Consider the following 17,655-nt stretch of genomic DNA (forward strand, 5'->3'; position numbering starts at 1 on the left):
ATAATGATACTGTAGGGCATGGGGAAGACAATGGAAAACAATGAAAAAGCATGTTAAGAATAAAATGGTATTATATGAAATTTAGTCTAAAACATAGCTTGAATGAACTGTGACAGAGCTGATATGGCTGGTTGTTTCCTGTGCCAGGAACTACCGTGGAACCCCATCAGGAAGTGTGCTACAGAGCAGGATCACATTACACCCTTGTTTTATGGTTCATTTCACTTATATAATGCAATTTGAGTACCTGCAAAAAAAGAGCACTCTAAAAAGGGGATGTTTATTATCTGAAAATATGTCATTTCTTTGACTCAAGTAAGTTGGATTTTGGGGACACCTGATGTGCCTAATGTAAGGCAAGGCAAATCAGTATGACCGTGCAGCAGGTTGTACAGCAAACGCAAAATGTATCCATATTCGTGAAATGTAAAGAATGATGCAGATAGATAGTTTATATCTGTATGCTTTTGCCTGTCTGCTTTAGTAAACCAAGTGTGCTACGGTGCTACAACAAAAGTCATAGTAGTTTTCTTTTACTACTCCAAGTAAATTTGTACAGTAGAGTGGTTTATTAAAATTATGTGAACTGAAAGGTTTGTTTAGTGTTCCACCTGATTTATAGAGCCTGATAAAACATTCCCAAATCTTTGGAAATTAAGAACATGCTACAGCCTGTATTTGGGTTGACAAAGCTGTGTTCATACAAAATAATGTTTAACATGCTAACTGGATAACAATTCATCAATTCTGGCAGAGGAACTATTTTTTGTTAATGTGGTACTTAAAAATGTGTGGAATGAACAGCTGGACACCACAGTTGTGGCATGCCATATTAAGTCTCTGTCTGTTTTCCCCTACAGTGATCTCAGTATGAACAACATTACTAAGCTGCCCTCAAACCCTGTGCACAATCTCCGCTTCCTGGAAGAGCTGTAAGTATCATTGTATCCTTGATGGGCATAGTCAGTACTAGACACATTCCTGTGCTTGTCTCTCATACGTACTGTGGGAACCAGATAAAACAGTGCAGGAAGGCTGTCAGCCTGACACTTTTGGCACATGCGGAAACACTTAGTTGAAAAAAAAAAAAAAACCCACCACAATTGCTTGTGATTCTGGAAATGAACTTGTAAAAAGAGTTACCGTGAGGCTACAACTTCTCTAAGCAGAGACAGAGCCAAACAAATTAAAATTTTTAAACAAGGGCTGTTTAAAAGAGCTGGATTGCTTTTTGGAAATAGTTAAGCAGCAGGATATTAAAAGTTTGAATACTGGCGCATGTTTATTAAAATGCAAGTAAAGCTATAATCAAAACCAAAACCTGCAGCCTTTTTCTGCCTGTGTCAAGGACAATTGAGTCCACATCTCATAGTATCAAGGCTTCTTGTCCTAATCACTTTTAATTACTGTTTCCTTATCGTTACATTTAGCGTCCCTGAAGGCTGACTGTAAAATGCAGAATCCTGCAAAAAGCTTAGTTGCGCTATCTAGTACGTTTACTGACAGGAAAAAGTACATTGCAACAACTAGCTAATCAAGCACAACATCAAAAGAGGAATGCTGTTTTGACGTGATGGTGACTAACCAAAAGTGAAAAGTATTGTGCATTCATGAGACCTGGATTTGGCAGTGACCCTAATTATAATGGCCCAGGCTTAAAAGAAAATTTAGGTTCCTGAGGAATGACGGAGACTCTATAACTGATGCACCGTAGATCTTGTGGGAAAAAGGTGGCACTGGCATTTGCATGAGTACCTCTACAAGCTGATTAAAAGAATTGTCTCGTTATCCAGCCTTTTCTGAAATGTGGTTTATAAGTTTTTAAAAGTGAAAGCCTCCTTTTTAAATAGTACTTCCAGCTGCTAACACACCATAAAACCCATATAAGACACACAAAGTCATGGTGCTGCTGTTCTTGCAAAGACAACAATCTTTTTAAGCTGTGACGTGTACAGTCCTCTGCAGTTTAGGTGGGTATTGCCCTGACAACTTTTGGTGTTCTCGCTAACACTCATTTGAATTTTGCCACTTGGTCTTTCCAGCTGGCATCTATGAAAAAGAAAAAGAAATTAAAACCATTTTGTAATGCTAACTTTGAACAATGCCCTATTTGCAAGCACGTTTTCCTGTCCTGCCTTATTTTTATTACTGGCAGCATTCGTATTTAGAAGGTATTATTTCTTTAAATTCTCCCTCTTCCTTTACATACATCTTTTATTTGGTTATCATTATCTATTTTGCTGTTGGTGCAACTTTCAAATAACATATAGATATGGACATAACAAGGAGAGATGTCACACACCAAGTGGTAACCGTACGTATCATGTGCGTGTGAAGTGAATCACTCCGCGAAGTCCCTGCTTGTGGATTTTTGCGTCATGTTCATGTTTGCTTGTCCAGTCTCCTGTCAACTATAATGACCCTACTGAAAACTTGCAACCCAATGATTTCTCTCCAGCCATTAATGAAAAGAAGAAAAACAAAAGTTTGGGCTTTTCCTGGAAGGAAATTCTAATACATTCAGCCAAGTTATCTTCACTCTTTCATTTTACAGTCCAAAGTTAGATGACCCAAATAGTAATACTTAGGTCATGGCAGCAATCTACTTCATCTTCCTGATCAAGACTTTTGAAAGTGTTCTTACCTTATTCTTGTGTTGGGCCTACTTTTTCCACCAGAAGTATTAAACTGTTATCCTTACAACCCTCTGTTCCAAATTAAGTAAATCCAGTCCTTCATTGCTGATAGTACCAGAAGATTATTTCTTTCTTTACTTTGTTTCATTTTACGTATACACTAGTCAGATCCTCCATTTGGTTCACAGAAGCCAATCATTTCCATTTCTTATTAATTGTGATACTGTTTTTTGAAACTCTTGCAGTTTGTATTCACTCTTCAAATAAGCATAGAAGCCTTTGAAGAGATGAGGCAACTGATTACCTCTTCTTAATGCAGATTCAAACCCATTGTGCTGAGAGATTCTTCAGTGTTCAGAGGCATGTAATACAATTCAGTCCAGTATTACACTGAAAAAAATATAGACAATGAAAGGGGAATTGGGTATTCAATTTTAAAGTAGGGGGTAGCAGCCATTGTAGTTCCCATGTTTCCCTATGTTCATTTCTGAGCAGTGATTGTACATATGAAAATTGTTTTGCCCATCCAGGCATTGCCACATGATTTTTATTGCCAGCTTATCTGGGAATTCTTTGTTTTGTTTATGTGGCTCAGTTAAATGGGAGTATTGCAAAATATAAGTTGGCCTATAAGGCAGACATTGTAAAAATAAGAATTTATGACAACTTTATACCAAAGCAATGTTTCCATGAAGTAAAAGTACATCTTAGAAATGTCTGTCTGCTCTTTGAAATACAACAGCAGGAGCTTAAAATGAGTTTTTTATGGTTTTTTAGTGTTGAAAAAAAGCGTTACTAATCCCTTTATTAGAAGGCTGGTTCAAAAATCTGATAAAAGCTAACGACTGATCCACTGAGTTTTAGCTTGGATGTTATGTCCTAGATGCATGGTTTGGCAATACTGATAACTCAATACCCAAAAGCACTGAGATTTTTTTAAGACAGTTAAACCGATTGTTTTGACTCCAAAGCGAGGATGTATAAGCTGAGTCTGTTCAGCCAGTTCTGACCTTCTAGGCTGAATCTGACCCACTCTTCCAGCCAAGGTTAGACACCTCTGCAGGAAGAATTCTGGCAGTCCTAGTGATCATGCCTGGTATTTATCCTTAACCAAACAGTTTGATCACCGAAGTACAACATATTGAAACTATGCTGTATTTTTGAGGTGTATGGACCTTTAAAAATTGTGGGCGATATTGTGGTACTTTGAAAACTGAACTGTTCTAGCTCCTAAAAAGTTTAGTTTTGAGCAAGATTTTATTATTGTTTGGGGTTTTTTTGTGAAAATGATGGGCCTTTCAGGCCTGATTTTCTCTTAAAGTGCATGTGATAGAACTCCCACCAAGAAAGAAATATGCTTTGGCTGCTTGATTATCAGCAAGTTGCTCTGCATGAACTTGTACAACACCATTAAGTTAAATTCTTCATTATAAATTCAAAATAACTGCAGATATTTATCAGTCTGACTGAGTCCAAGACTCAATCTTATGCAGAGTATTTCTAGACACATGTCATTCTACAATGTGTAAAATGCCCATATTAATAAAGCAGTAAGTTAGAGTAATGCATGAAAACAAGGGTTTTTTAAAAGTGTAAAAAATTACCTATGATGGGTTTCTTAAGAGTTTAAGAGGCAGCTCCATCTGAGTGTAGACATAGCATTTTGTCATTAGTAACACTTCAAAGCAGTGCCTGAATCTGTTTTATCTTATAAATTAACGTCTCTATGAAGAGTGAGGAAGAAAGCCAATAATAATTTAACTATTTGAATCAGACCTAAGTACAAATATCTCCAGCTAGATATATCTCCATACATACATACATATGCATATGCATATGCCTAAATATGTGAACCCACACCCACATATGCACATATATGAGGCTTTTATTTTAAACACTGGAACATTCCACAGATAAGCAAAACTCCAAGTGATTTGTAGTACATCACTATTTTTACTTAAAATAGGGGTTTTATTAAAACAGCAACAAAGGACTGATTTATTACAATTATTTTACCTACAGAGTAAGACAGTTCCAAATAAGTTCCATTTCACAAAATCAAGCAACGAATCTACCTTAAACTAATTGCAGCCTTCATACAGGTGCAAGAAAGTTTAGTCACACCTGTGATACTTCTTAAAATAACCTTGAAGGGAATTAAATATATTTACAAAGTTTTTGAGATTGATCATGGTGTTAATACAGTGGTTACTCAGGCAAAAGTGCCTTTAAAAATGCATTTATTGCAATACTGAAGTGCAGAATTACAGATACGATAAAAACCAGACGTATTATGTGAATCTCACCATGATTTATGTGGAAATCCCTTTACACTGCAGAAGTGGTCAGGAGGCCTCTGTATACATGAAAATTTAGTCCTAAATTACCAGGCACAATCCATTACCATCTGTTCCTATATATTGTTTTCCCTTTACTTCTCTCTCTGTTTGTTCTTCCTTCCTGCAAAGAGGTTTTCAAAACCGTTAATGGGAGTTAGGTGTTCTTTTCCCCACTGACTTTGAGTGGTGGGACTGAGCTCTCCGGTCATTTACATGTTTGAAAACTGAGAGCATTAGCTCCTGGGGTCTTTCACGGTCTTTTATTTTTGTGCTGGTGCAGGCACATTGTGGCCAGCACTGAAGACTGATTCTGTACATTTTTACTATTATGTAAGCTAGTAGAAAACATGAAAGTGCTGCAGCCATAGTGCAAAGCATTAAAGTGAGGGAATCTTGTAATTTACTTCAGCAATCTTTGGACAGGATGCTTAAATACTAAAATCATTCCCAAACATTAATCTGCATAGATTTTAAAACCTCCAGGGCAAAAAAGTAAAAATACCTGCAACTGACATGAACAACAGTAGTAAAAATAGAGTATCATCTAGTGGTCTTCAACTGTCCACACATGCTTCCTTTAGAGGTCACTTAAATACTGGTTTACAGTTCTTGCACAGCAGGTTTAGTGGAGCTGTTCCTGGTGGTAATTTCGTTGTGCCACCTCTGTCAACTAAAGTTTCAGCAGTAACTTTCATTGCTAAATGACTTACGATCCCATAGGTAATTTCAGAGCTGCACACAACCTAACACTTAAGTTGTGAATTTTATTTATTCACATAAATGGTGAATTTGGTCTCTTCATTTCATACATGCATACATGTAGAGACTTACCTATTCAGACTATGCCACCGTGTTGGATATGTGGTGTTTGTCAGTGAGAGGTACCAGCCAGGCAAGCGGCCCATGGCAGCTTGTAAATTCTGTTGCCGTAATACAGTCTTGTTGATAACTCAGGGCTGTGGCTCCCCAGTTTTGCTTTAATACAGCAAGGGAGGCACTCAAAGTCCTGACAGAGGCCAGTGCACTGGGTCAGCTTGAAATTACCCATACATTGGTAAAAACAGTGAGATGTTTATCTAGTTAATCGGTCGGAAGCAATTACAGTAGTTTTCTTCCCTACTTTATGCGTATATGGTTAGTTTGATTTACTAGAAAAGAACAAACACAGAAAATTCCGACTGTACAAGACAAAAACTTGTAAGCTCTACATTCACAAAACAAGGGCCCTGGTGTTCTAGAACTGTCACTGCCTTTGTTGCTGTCCCTTTGATGCCACCAAAGCAAGCAATAACAAAGAACTCTCCCATGTGGATGTGTCAGCCTGACACCCTCCAAACTGCCTTTTTTGCTCTCTTATCAAGAATGACAAGATGAGGGGAAAAAAAAAAGAAAAAAAAAAAAAGAGAAACAACAGAGCAAATGCCTTACTAAATCAGAGCTGCTTGCATTGCTTGTTGAATAGCTTGTGCTGACAGACAGTTACTCTGGAAATGTTACGGCAAATTGCACAGAGCAGCCTTGACACTGGAACTACTGTACATCTGTGGTGTAAAGGGGCAGAAGGGGAGAAGATGGAGAAAGAAGATAAAAGAGAAATGAGAAGAGTAAAGATACACATGCAAGCAGAAACAAATGTTCTAGGTTGATATCCAAGAAACCTTGTCAGTGCTGCTGCATTGGTCTTACTGAGCATGGGTTGAAGTTTATTTTTGGCTTGTAGCTTGTAAATGCTTTCTGGAACTCGTAATTTATTATCCAGCAGTATTAGTTAGGAACTAGTTTAGAATATCAAAAGGAGTCATAGAAAGAGTTTTTTGTGTTTTGCTATCAATACAGATAGTGACATTATACTTAATTAAACCAAGGTGAAACAATGTTTTATTAAACGTCCTATATATCTGTAGATCCTGAGGCCGGATTTTAATTTAAGTCTTAAACACCCTGCGTGCAGTGCAGTAGCAAGCACACAGAAATAATTTCTTTTTTTGTCAGTAGAAGTTCAGCTTGTTTGTAGATTGCTTGATTTCAGTGCATTGAATACTTCTGATACTTCCACGGTTCAGTTTTCCACTTCCTTAGGATTATGGGTAATGAGTTAAGCCAATATCACATTTATATCTAATAGGTTCGCAAGCTCAATAAAACCAACTTCTCTCTAAGTTGTTTTTTTGAGTTTCCAAACAGAAGTAGCAATAATTTTTCCAGTAATTCTTTGGTGTTGCTTCATTGTACCACTCAGAAAATGGTAGTAACCTCGAAAATTTGATCTACACAATTTATGTCCCTTGCTTATCACCCAGGAATGACAAAACAGCTAATACATTTTTCATTATTGACAGTTTGATCATGTTGTGTTGTACTGCTGTAGACTTCTGCCATTTTCTGTTATTAATGATGATTATTATTAGTTCTTACTCTTTCTGGTGATACTGGCACTACTGGGAGAAAACCAAAACCAGCATCAGAAGTGTAAATGACACTTGGAAGACCCCAGCCTAGGAAATGTGATGTATATGGTCCACCATTTTTTGCTTCATCTTGCTGTAACATTTAAACACTGAGAAAGGAATTTTAACAAATTACAGGTTGTTCTGGGATTAGTGATTTGGTGAGAACATTCCTCAAACACAGAAGTAAAGTTATGTCTCTTATTGGTTGTATCCTTGGGATCTGCTGCTGGGAATCAGCATGACATTTCCTGGCTGATGTTGGAGTACCTCCCAACAGTTGGCTTTCCTACAGTCAGAAGGTCAGTGCCTGGCTACCTCTTCAGCAGAAGGACTCTGTTGGAGCCCTGTAGAAGGGTGCTGCCTTCTGCAGTGCTGAGAGCAAAACAGCTTGTTCTCAGCGCTGGCTGTGGACGGCTTTATGAAAGGTGAGATCAGTTGTCTTTAGCAGTTATTGGATCACACTCATGCCGGCTGCAGAAAGAGTCCCTACCTTTTATAAGTGGAGGAAGAAATACTACATTTTAGACTATACCCTTAACTGACAAAAATCTATGATCTGTTTTATCAAAGCCGGTTCAAGATCAAATACACACTGATTTCATTCCAACTGCTTGAGGTCAGTTGGAGTTATTCCAGTTTGCACCCTATGAGAATTTGGCACATGCATTTTAAAAGGCAATTAGGCCCTAAAGCAAGAGCAGACTGTGTTATGTTTGAATTTCCAACTAAACTGTAAGTAGCAATAAATATAATATACAGCCCAATTACGACTTGCACGCTCTCCTCCCCTTTTTTAAAGAAAGGAGAATATCTTTACATTTTCTTCTTTGATCTCTCTGAGCATCAGATTTTTTAATATATCATTTGACCCACATTTATTTTTATATTACTATAATGATTACAGTTTTAATTAACATGACAGTTTGAAATATAAAAAGATAATTGAAATACAGAGTAACGCTTAAATTGCTAGTCTAACAAAGTAATATCTCAAAAACATTTTGAAATACGCATGTTGATATCATCCATTAATTAATTAACACAGTAATTAATCATCCATTAATGCATACATTTCTATTGCATTGGCCCCAAAATAATCACTAATAAATATCAAATCAAACCCTTATATCAAAATTTTAGTTGACTTTGAGTAAGTGCTTGAAGAATATCCATATTATCAAAGTATTTTTCATGTAAGAAGCAAGAGCATGTTGTGTTACTGATCTATAAATGTATATGTAAGCTGAAAAAAATTATGGTCATAGGGATATATGAGTTCTATATTGGCTATATTTTTATATATTTGGGCTAAATATATGTGTAGTTGTGTGCTTGTGTATCTTTGGTTAAGTTTGACAAGAAACAAAATTGCAACAAAAGATTAGAGATCAGTAATTCTTGAACAGAGGCAATTTTTTATATCCAGAACAAGTTGGTTTAGAAAAATATTTGGAAATTTATGTTTTCCTGTTAAACTTCCCTGTTGCTCCTCTACAAACAGCCATTTCCTTTATTAGAAAAAAGATAATAGTTTTAGGATTGGTACTAGTGCTACTGGTACAACTCCTCAGAAAAGAGTAAATTACTGGCAAATATGATACCCGGGTAGGCTGCAAATGAGAGTCCTATTTCTACTTGTGTCAGCACAAATGCTTCCACAGACATCAATGAGACTAAGATTTCACCAGGGATCTTTATCAGTTATTCAGAACAATTATGGCAGTTGGAGAGGTGAATCAGGCTTCTAAGACAGAAGTTTCAAATTACAAAAGATGATTTCTTATCTGTACCCAAGGTATAAAAGACACAATCCATTATTACATGAATTTTAATGGAATTTTCTGCATGACATCCTAGTAGTTTAGCATCAAATTCAGGAAGATTAGTGCCACATAGCAGCAGAACTGTCCCAGCTGTTGGGGTTTTTCACTGTCCCAGGCCTTCTGTACTTTCAGTTTCTTTTCACAAAAGCAAAGTTTTTTTCACCAGTCTCTAGGTTTTTCTGTACATTTCCTTTTTCTGTTTCCTTTCTGGAGAGCTTGTTAGTTGTAGCATGTAATGTAGCAAATATGGAATGAAACATCTGTTTTCCAAGAAAACCGGCAAACATAAAGCTGACTGAATTTTTGTGACATTATTGATGTTAGCCTACTCATCTTTAAACATACCTATAGATATATGTAAGCAAATTCATGATAGCATTCTCCTAGCATGTGTGGTCTTTACTCTCATTCCTTAAATAAAATCAGCAAACCAGTTAGTGAACAGGGAAGTAAAATGCAGAGTCAAAGGGACATTAAGGCAAAATAGTAATTAATGGAATTATTTTTGTAGAAATCACTCAGTATCTTTGCACAGATTAAGGATGATTTAAGATTGCACTCACAATTACATTCTGTATAGATACATGTGGACTGATTAAATATAATGCAACACAAATGATGGAATGCTGTATAACCTAATCTGTATTAAGGGGCATGTGCTGGCACTAGTCTAGAAACATTGAGTCAGTCTGGTATTGATATTATAGTTTATTGGCATGATACTAAGTCTGATATATTTATCACGAATTTGAGTGTAATGAACTTCTACCTAACTGTATCTGTTCTGAAATAGAATTACAACAGATTTCACTGGATTTTCACTTCTTAATGGCGGAGTTTGACTACTTTCACACTGCTTATTCCTGTCATATGTTGAGCCACACCAAGATCAGCCCATCTATTCTCCTACACTTCAGCACCTTGCAAGATATGATCAGTATGTTGTTCCAGAAATTTCCACTGTGCTAATTCTGTTAGAACACAGCATGAATATTAATTAATGTAAACGTATGCTTTTTCCCAAGGAGACTGTTGCCTTCCTTTCATGTCCTTCCTATAGCTTTGATACTACTAGATTTTGAAATACACTTTACAGGTGCTTATTCAGCATTTGCTCAACTAGATCTTACTCGGGCAAAGAAGAAACACAGTCACAACCCCTATCGTACTGCAGACAATGAGGAGTAGCTGGGTTAGATTTGACACGGGTTCTTTCCACAGTCAGTGGAGAGTTGCTTTCTTTTATTAAATGCCACAGCTTGTTAACTGCAGAGAGAAGACTTTTTAGTGTTTCAAGTTCACCCGGCCATCCCAGCAGGTAATGAGGAGACACTTGGTACCAGGCAAGGCTTGTCCTGGTGCGGAAAACATCCACACACAAAGCAGTTTTGAGCTGGCAAAGAAAAAACATTGTACTAGAAACATAAAGGAAAAGTTGACTGTGCTCAGTCACAACTTCATGTTTATTTGCTTCTTGCTGAGGAATGAAGTTTTTCTTTTCAGACACAAGCAACAATTGCAAGAAAAAAAGTTTCTGATCATTTTGAGAGCCTTCTGTGAGCGCCTCATTATTTGTATTGTCTTTGGGAATGTTCTCCTGACCTGGTCACCACCATTTCTCAAAACTCTTGACACTGCAGAAGAGGTCAGAATACACCAAAAGGGTAAACAGATGGGGAACAGTCAAGGGAGAGCATAGACATGTCTTCTCTCAGATACGACCGTAGACCATGAACTTGACCTGCAGCACTGCAGCTATTCAAGGCAGTGCGCAGAGATTGCTAGCTGGGCTGGACTGCGTTGAAAGATATTTTATAAATAACTGCCGTTTGAAAGGATGGAGGCAACATACTTTCTTTTCAGCTCATTTATTTTACATCTTTTAGAAGGAAACATGCAGTAGTATAAAAACTTAACCTATGTTTAAGTCAAAAGTATCCCAGTATCCTGACTCCAACAGTGGCAGGAAGCCGGTACTGAGGGAAGCATGTGGTAACACTTCACCATAAACTTTTCCAGCCTCCATGAATTTGCAAGATTATATGAAGCAGCATAAGTAAAATCTAGTTCTAGAATAATGTACCTCAAAAAATATGGTCCAAAGTCAGTAACACTGTGTCCTCTTGATTACTTTTTTCATTAAAGAGAGGTGATACATTTGAGCCTGAATGTGCCTAATGAGATATTTCTAAAATAATGTCAGAAATGCTGGAATTCAAAGAAATAACTTAAAAATTGAAAGTCAAAGTTGTTCAAACAATAGAAGCCAGCCATTTGGTTATGTAAGTGCTATAAACAAGCTAGTCCATTCCTGCTTTCAGAAATGATTAACTAAATACTGAACTGTAGAGACAGATAGTATGTCCATCCTCGTCTGTTCAGGGAAAGCAACATTTACCCATCCTGACTAAAATCACTTCCCAAAGTCCATCCAAGGTTCAGTAAAATAACTGGGCAGCTTTCCTCAAATAATTTAGAGTAATGGAAAACAAAATCCCTGAAGTGGAGAAGAGTAAGCCCTGATAGATACTTGATAGGTACTGTAGTGTCAACAAGGGGATTCATTTTCCCCTATGCCAAGACTGAGAATAGAAACACAGTAATAGCAGGAAAAACCTGCAAGGAAGGCATTAAAAATGGTCAGGAACAAATAAGCCAAACTTAATGAGCTTTGCAGCATGCCTTAAAGAACTGTTGTGCTAACTTTCATCCAAGAATATTGAAACAATTAGATGATCCAAATGAATCATTTTTGCTGATTTTTACCAAATACCATAATGCTGGGGAATTCCAAAGGGCTGAGAAGATGCTACTGTTGTGCCAGTGGTCAGAAGTGGTCTCATGGAGCGTGTTGGGAAAAGATAGGTGGTTTGCCTGAAGTTAGTTCCACAGAAAATCATGAAAAAGGTGTCATGTGGAAGAATTTAATATGGTACCTGAAGGTCAGACAACATCATTACATAGAAAATAGTTCTTGCCAGATGTCTGTCTACCTTTTCTGTCATTGTCAGTTTGCTTGGTGAGAGAACTACATGGATGTACGTGTATTTTGGCATTTGTGATACATTTGATGTAGCCCTCTACTGAAATACGTAGCACTATACATGGTGAGCAAGATCTTCTGCTCCATAAGGAGAGGAGTATCATATAATATAGTATTAACCACCATCTGCAAAATTGGTGCAAGCTCTTTCCAAACTGAAAAATAGTCAAACCAGAACTTCAAGAGCGACCTGAGGTTTGAAAAACTCGTGAGAAGTAAATGCAGAAGCTATGTCTACCAAAAAGAAGATGAACATGGTTTCATCTGTCTAAGGTGTTGTACAAGACATATTTAATAACTGAGAATTTCACACATCTGAAAAAAAAAATAGGCTTACCCTGTGACTGCCTCACCTTGGAGCAAGAGTGAGGCAGGTTTGACTCACTCATCTGCCTGCAGGAATTTGGGTGCATATGCCTGATTCTCAGATGTCTGGACATCAGACTCCAGTGTATTTCAGAGTGAGAGACTAGCTCGGCAGCTCCGTCTGAAGCTGAGCGCCTCTGCAGAGCACATTTAAATTCGTCGAATGGAAAGAGGATGAGCCACTTGCTCGGAGTTACAGGTCACGTCATTCAGCAGGTGTGTGTGTGTACAGGGAGGAGCCTTTTCCACAAATTGAAAATGTCTGAAAAGTCTTTGGAGCTGGGATCTAGAATAATGTTTTCTTTCTTTACGGCCCAATTTTTATTTTTACTTTTTGTATGAAAGAGGTATCTAAAGAGAAGGTGTGCACAGGACCCTGTAGGTAGCCTGGGGCAGCTAAACTCCTTAGGAAGACAGTGTTTAAGGGTCAGTCAGTGCTGGATCTTTGGGACTGCAGTCATAAGCACTTGGCCTTTTCCATGAACAGTATTGGCAACTGGTGCTAACTTCAGTGCTGTAGATTCCTCTCTGGCAGCTTGACACCTAAGGCATTTTCCGGATCTAGTCCTGTGGTCTTTCCTAAGGGGCCAGAGGCCAAATGAAATGTCAACTCTGTTATCACATCAGCTGGTCTATCACAACTGTCTACAGTTTTGGTGTGCAGTATCTTAGCTGATGAGAAATACCAATTCCCCCTGGCTTAATGTGGTCTGCAAAGAGGGTTACATCTTATCAACCCGCATTTGTTGCCAGCTAAGAGGAGACACTGGGGCTCTAGTGTCACAGAGTAACTTGGCTGCGAATCTGACCGCTACCAGTCCATTTTCCATCTAGGGTACATTCATGCTGAACTGAGATGTCAAGAGGCTAGATGCAAGATGCTCTGGAGTTGCACTGATGGAGAACATGGAAATACCATTATTTCACATCAAATACATGGCCTCTTTCCTAAACACAAACCTGACAGAATGCAGTCTTTTTCTCTCGAGAGCCACATGCTTTACCAGAAGTATTTGTTGTACTTACCTAGGTTTGTAAAATACTTTCAGGCATTCTGAGAAGGAAGGTGCAATAGAATTAGGGGGGAAAGCCTCATATATTTTAGCAAATACCCATTATGCCAGCCTATTACACAGGGAAAACTATGATTCCACCAGTACAGCAATTTTATGTGTAGTTATTTTAAAGTAGACTGTGGTCATTAATATGTGGATGTATTTTGATAGTGCAAATGAGTTAAATATTCACAGATATCACACATGGACAATTCTGAAAGTGCATGCCTTTAAATCCAGTGATGCTAATTGTTGTCAGTATATCTGTATTTTAGTTGCCGATGATTAATCCTTAAAAAGAACAATATGAAGAATTCAACGTGCATTCTAAACCATAAGGTCAATTTGCAATGAAATCACATTTTGCCTCTGCAGTGCAGTCCAGCTGTCAGTAAATCAACTGTACAGTTAAGGACTTCTCTTTTTTTTTTTTTCTTTTTTTTTTAGTTTTTTCTTTCTTTTAAAAGTGTATTAATGACAAAACAAGGCTATTAAACTACTGCCTCTGGCATCAGTCGCTCAAATGTAACTGTGTTGCACTTTTTAACAACCAAATTAATTCCACATGAAGAGAAAAAGTATTCACTCTTTTTCTTTTCCTTTTTCAAACTTTACAGACGTCTTGCAGGAAATGGCTTGACATACATTCCTAAGGGAGCATTTGCTGGCCTTTTCAGTCTTAAAGTGCTGTAAGTAAACTGTGTGTTGTTTGATATATTTCTGATTTCCTAAATGCTCCAGGGAAGTAATTAACCAGTGAAGTTTTGATCAAGTAAATTACATATTTTGATCAGCTCATTTTGAACAATTCAATTGAAGATACATATGAACATCATTAAATCTTTGTTTTTTCGTATAGAAAGTACCCTAAACACAAAGGTTGGAAAACATTAATGCCATTCTAAAAACAACTTGCTCATCAAGTAGATGTCTCTGTACGATATCAAAGGTAAAAATTGGTTCAGTTAATAGTTTCTTTGTCTCAAAAGTTCTGATTTCAAGTCTAAAAAACTTAGTGAACTTTTCGTGATCACACAAAACTGGGGCAGATTACCTTTTTCTTTTCTTGAGAGCCAGAGGGAAAAAACATTATTGTAAAACACCATGTAATTTAAAATTGAGTTCATATTTTATATCTTGTTCTTTGTGATGTAATTACTATAAGATAAATTATAAAAAATATGACAAAACCTTGTATTATTTGGAGTAGTAAAACAGTACATATAGTTAATAAAATTATTAGCAGGCCACATCTCACGGTATTTATACTAGAGGGTGTCTTTGCCTATGTAAAGTTCACAGAAGCTGCATTACTGGCAAGAACGCCAACCTCCTAGGCAGCATCAAACCAAGCCAGATGCTACTGTAAGAGTATACAAAGCTCTACTGAAAAAATACGTAAGTGGGAAAGAAGTATGAAGAGCTTCCCACTCCATCTACTCTTAAGTTGGCCAGCTGTAGCTCATGTTGGCCTAAGGAGATTTAGGCCTGCCAAAAATGATTTACAGTGTCCCATCAAGTATGCCTTATTTTGAAGGCAGCATGTACTGCTTCAGTTTTGTCCGCAGAGAATCCTTTTATATATGCAGGAGTTGGTCCAAACGAGGATATGAGGCAGTATGAATGAAACCATATTCAAAGGGAGGAAAAGATTCTTTTGGAATCAAAAGTGATTTTTGAGTGTTTGCAAGCTAAATGATGTGATATTTCAGAAAAGATATTTGTCAGGTCATTGCTATCAACTATCCGTTTGAGAAAACTGATTTCATTGGGAAAAATTCAGCAGTTTTTACATAGAAAAATTTATTCAAACCAAATCATAAACTCCTTATACAGGTAAAAATTCTGTTTGCCATAGTAGCATTTTGCTGAGTAAGGATTTGAAAAGTCAGTCCTTCTCAGCTTTATCAGAATAAGAAAGTGAAGCACTTCAGAAGGAAAACAAAATCAGTACACGAGGATGACAATTTCAGAATCACTGGAGGCAATTAGGGGCTCAAGCCCTATTGAGAGCAAATCGGATTTATTCTTTTGACTTCCTCAGCTGCTTTGAAAATCCTGCTCAAAGCTGATGTGTAGCTGTTCACAAAGCTAATATGCTGTAAGTATTTGTTTACTTTGAAGAGAACTGGCATTTGACAGGGGTGGAGTATTTGTGTACTTTCCTTTGTAATCTCGAAGTAGAACCAGTACAAAGGAGGTAAGCTTGGAAGAAAATTTACAATAGAAGGAAATTATCTTTATTGAGTTGATTCTGGGTTTTGTGCTACCCAAAATGTAGGATGCTGCAGAATAACCAGCTACGCCAGGTTCCTACTGAAGCACTCCAGAACTTGCGCAGCCTGCAGTCTCTGTAAGTATACTTGATAAAACAACTTGTAACCTTGCATGAACAATAATGTATGATTACCTATTAATTACCTGTTAATATCATTTAATAATGTGCTGAATCAACATTTTCTTTTAACTCTCTTTGAGCTGCTTTCCAAGAGAATTGTACTCTCAATTAAACATCAAAAGTGACTGATTTCATTCCAGTAGTTTCATGACACCAGCAGCTTCTTTGCAGTGTTATAAACTGGTTCACCGTCTGAGAAGACACTCCTTGCCCTGCAATGCTTTCTGTCTGTCAAGAAGAATATAGTCCCTTGAGCACTGGTCTTTCCCATGGTTTCTTGTTAAGATTCTTTACCAGGGAAAAGAAAGAATCCCAAATGACTCCCTTGGTTTTTTTCATTTGGTGTAATTTTTTTCTGTTTAAGCAGTATGGAAAACACTATTAACTCATGAAACAAAGTGTACTAGGGGATGCTTAATTATATTCTGTGCTTCAGGCAGGTCTCCGTATTTATAGTTCTTGACTGTGCTGTGCTGACTCAGTCCACAAGCCTCAGTTTTAACAGAACTCCTGCCAGAACTGCTAGACCAGGAGTGAGGATTGGCTGCTTTGTGGTACGAATAAATTATTTTGATGTGCTTCTGCCCCATACATAAGGATGGTTGTACGAGGTTGCGCTGAAAGCTGACCTAGCCCAGTATACAGTCTTCAACAGCAGATGCCAAAGGAAAACTAGAAGGCAAAGAATATAATAATATTGCTTTGGTAAACTGTCACAGCTGCTGGAGGTTTGCACTCAGGGACTCACTGAGCCTATTGCGGCTTCTTTGAATTTAATACCTCTTAAGGAGTGGTGTTCTATGAGTTTGTATAACTGCTTTTTGACGCAGTGTAAAACTCAGAATTTTTTGTGCCAGCGTATCTGCTGATCAGCTAGCCCTGTGTAGCATGGTGAAGTACCTCCTGTTATTTACTTGGAACTTCTCATCGCATTTGATGTCCCATAAGTGCAGCATCAGAAGAAAGTGGAAACAGTAGTTCCGTATTGTTGAACACCAGATTCATAACCTCTGTTGCACCTCCATTAGTCATGTTTATCAGACGTAGGCTGTTAGGACTGTTTCTCATGTGGGAGCTATTCCTTTCCTCTGGTCATCCTTGTCACTCTTACCGAACTTCTTTTCAGTTCCCATATATTTGATTTGAGATGAGTCGAGGAGGGGGCAGACCTGCACAACATGTTTAAAGCATTGGCACACCATGGATTTATAGAGGGGAAATATGGAAGCTTTTTTGTTCGCTTTCCTACTAACTCCCCAAACTTTGTTTTGCTTAATATTTTTAACCTGTACTCAACACTGAGCTGTTATTTTCATGCTTATTACAACTGTGGGATCTCTTTCTAGCATGTTAGTAGCTACTCAAGAGTTTGGCATGTAAAGTTTAAATTGCCTTTTCCCTAAGTGCCTCACTTGACACCTGACTGTACCTACATTTATCTGCCATGTTCTTGTTCAGTCAATTATCATGAGTTCCTTCTGCTGCACATGCTGTTCAGAGTTTGCAACCACAAGGCCACTCTTGCTGTCTCAATGCAGCATGCAG

The 17,655-nt window shown here is 37.6% G+C and overlaps 1 protein-coding gene across 1 annotated transcript in view; it reads left to right on the forward strand.

Annotated features, from left to right (window-relative positions):
- The window catches only part of LGR5 (leucine rich repeat containing G protein-coupled receptor 5), a 93,098-nt gene that overhangs the window by 37,499 nt on the left and 37,944 nt on the right, over positions 1-17,655 (forward strand). The window contains 3 exon segments of the mRNA XM_055712147.1: positions 861-932; positions 14,330-14,401; positions 15,994-16,065. Of these exon segments, the coding sequence (XP_055568122.1) occupies positions 861-932; positions 14,330-14,401; positions 15,994-16,065 (216 nt within the window).

Source organism: Falco cherrug, chromosome 5, assembly GCF_023634085.1.
Source record: "Falco cherrug isolate bFalChe1 chromosome 5, bFalChe1.pri, whole genome shotgun sequence".
Taxonomy (NCBI): domain Eukaryota; kingdom Metazoa; phylum Chordata; class Aves; order Falconiformes; family Falconidae; genus Falco; species Falco cherrug.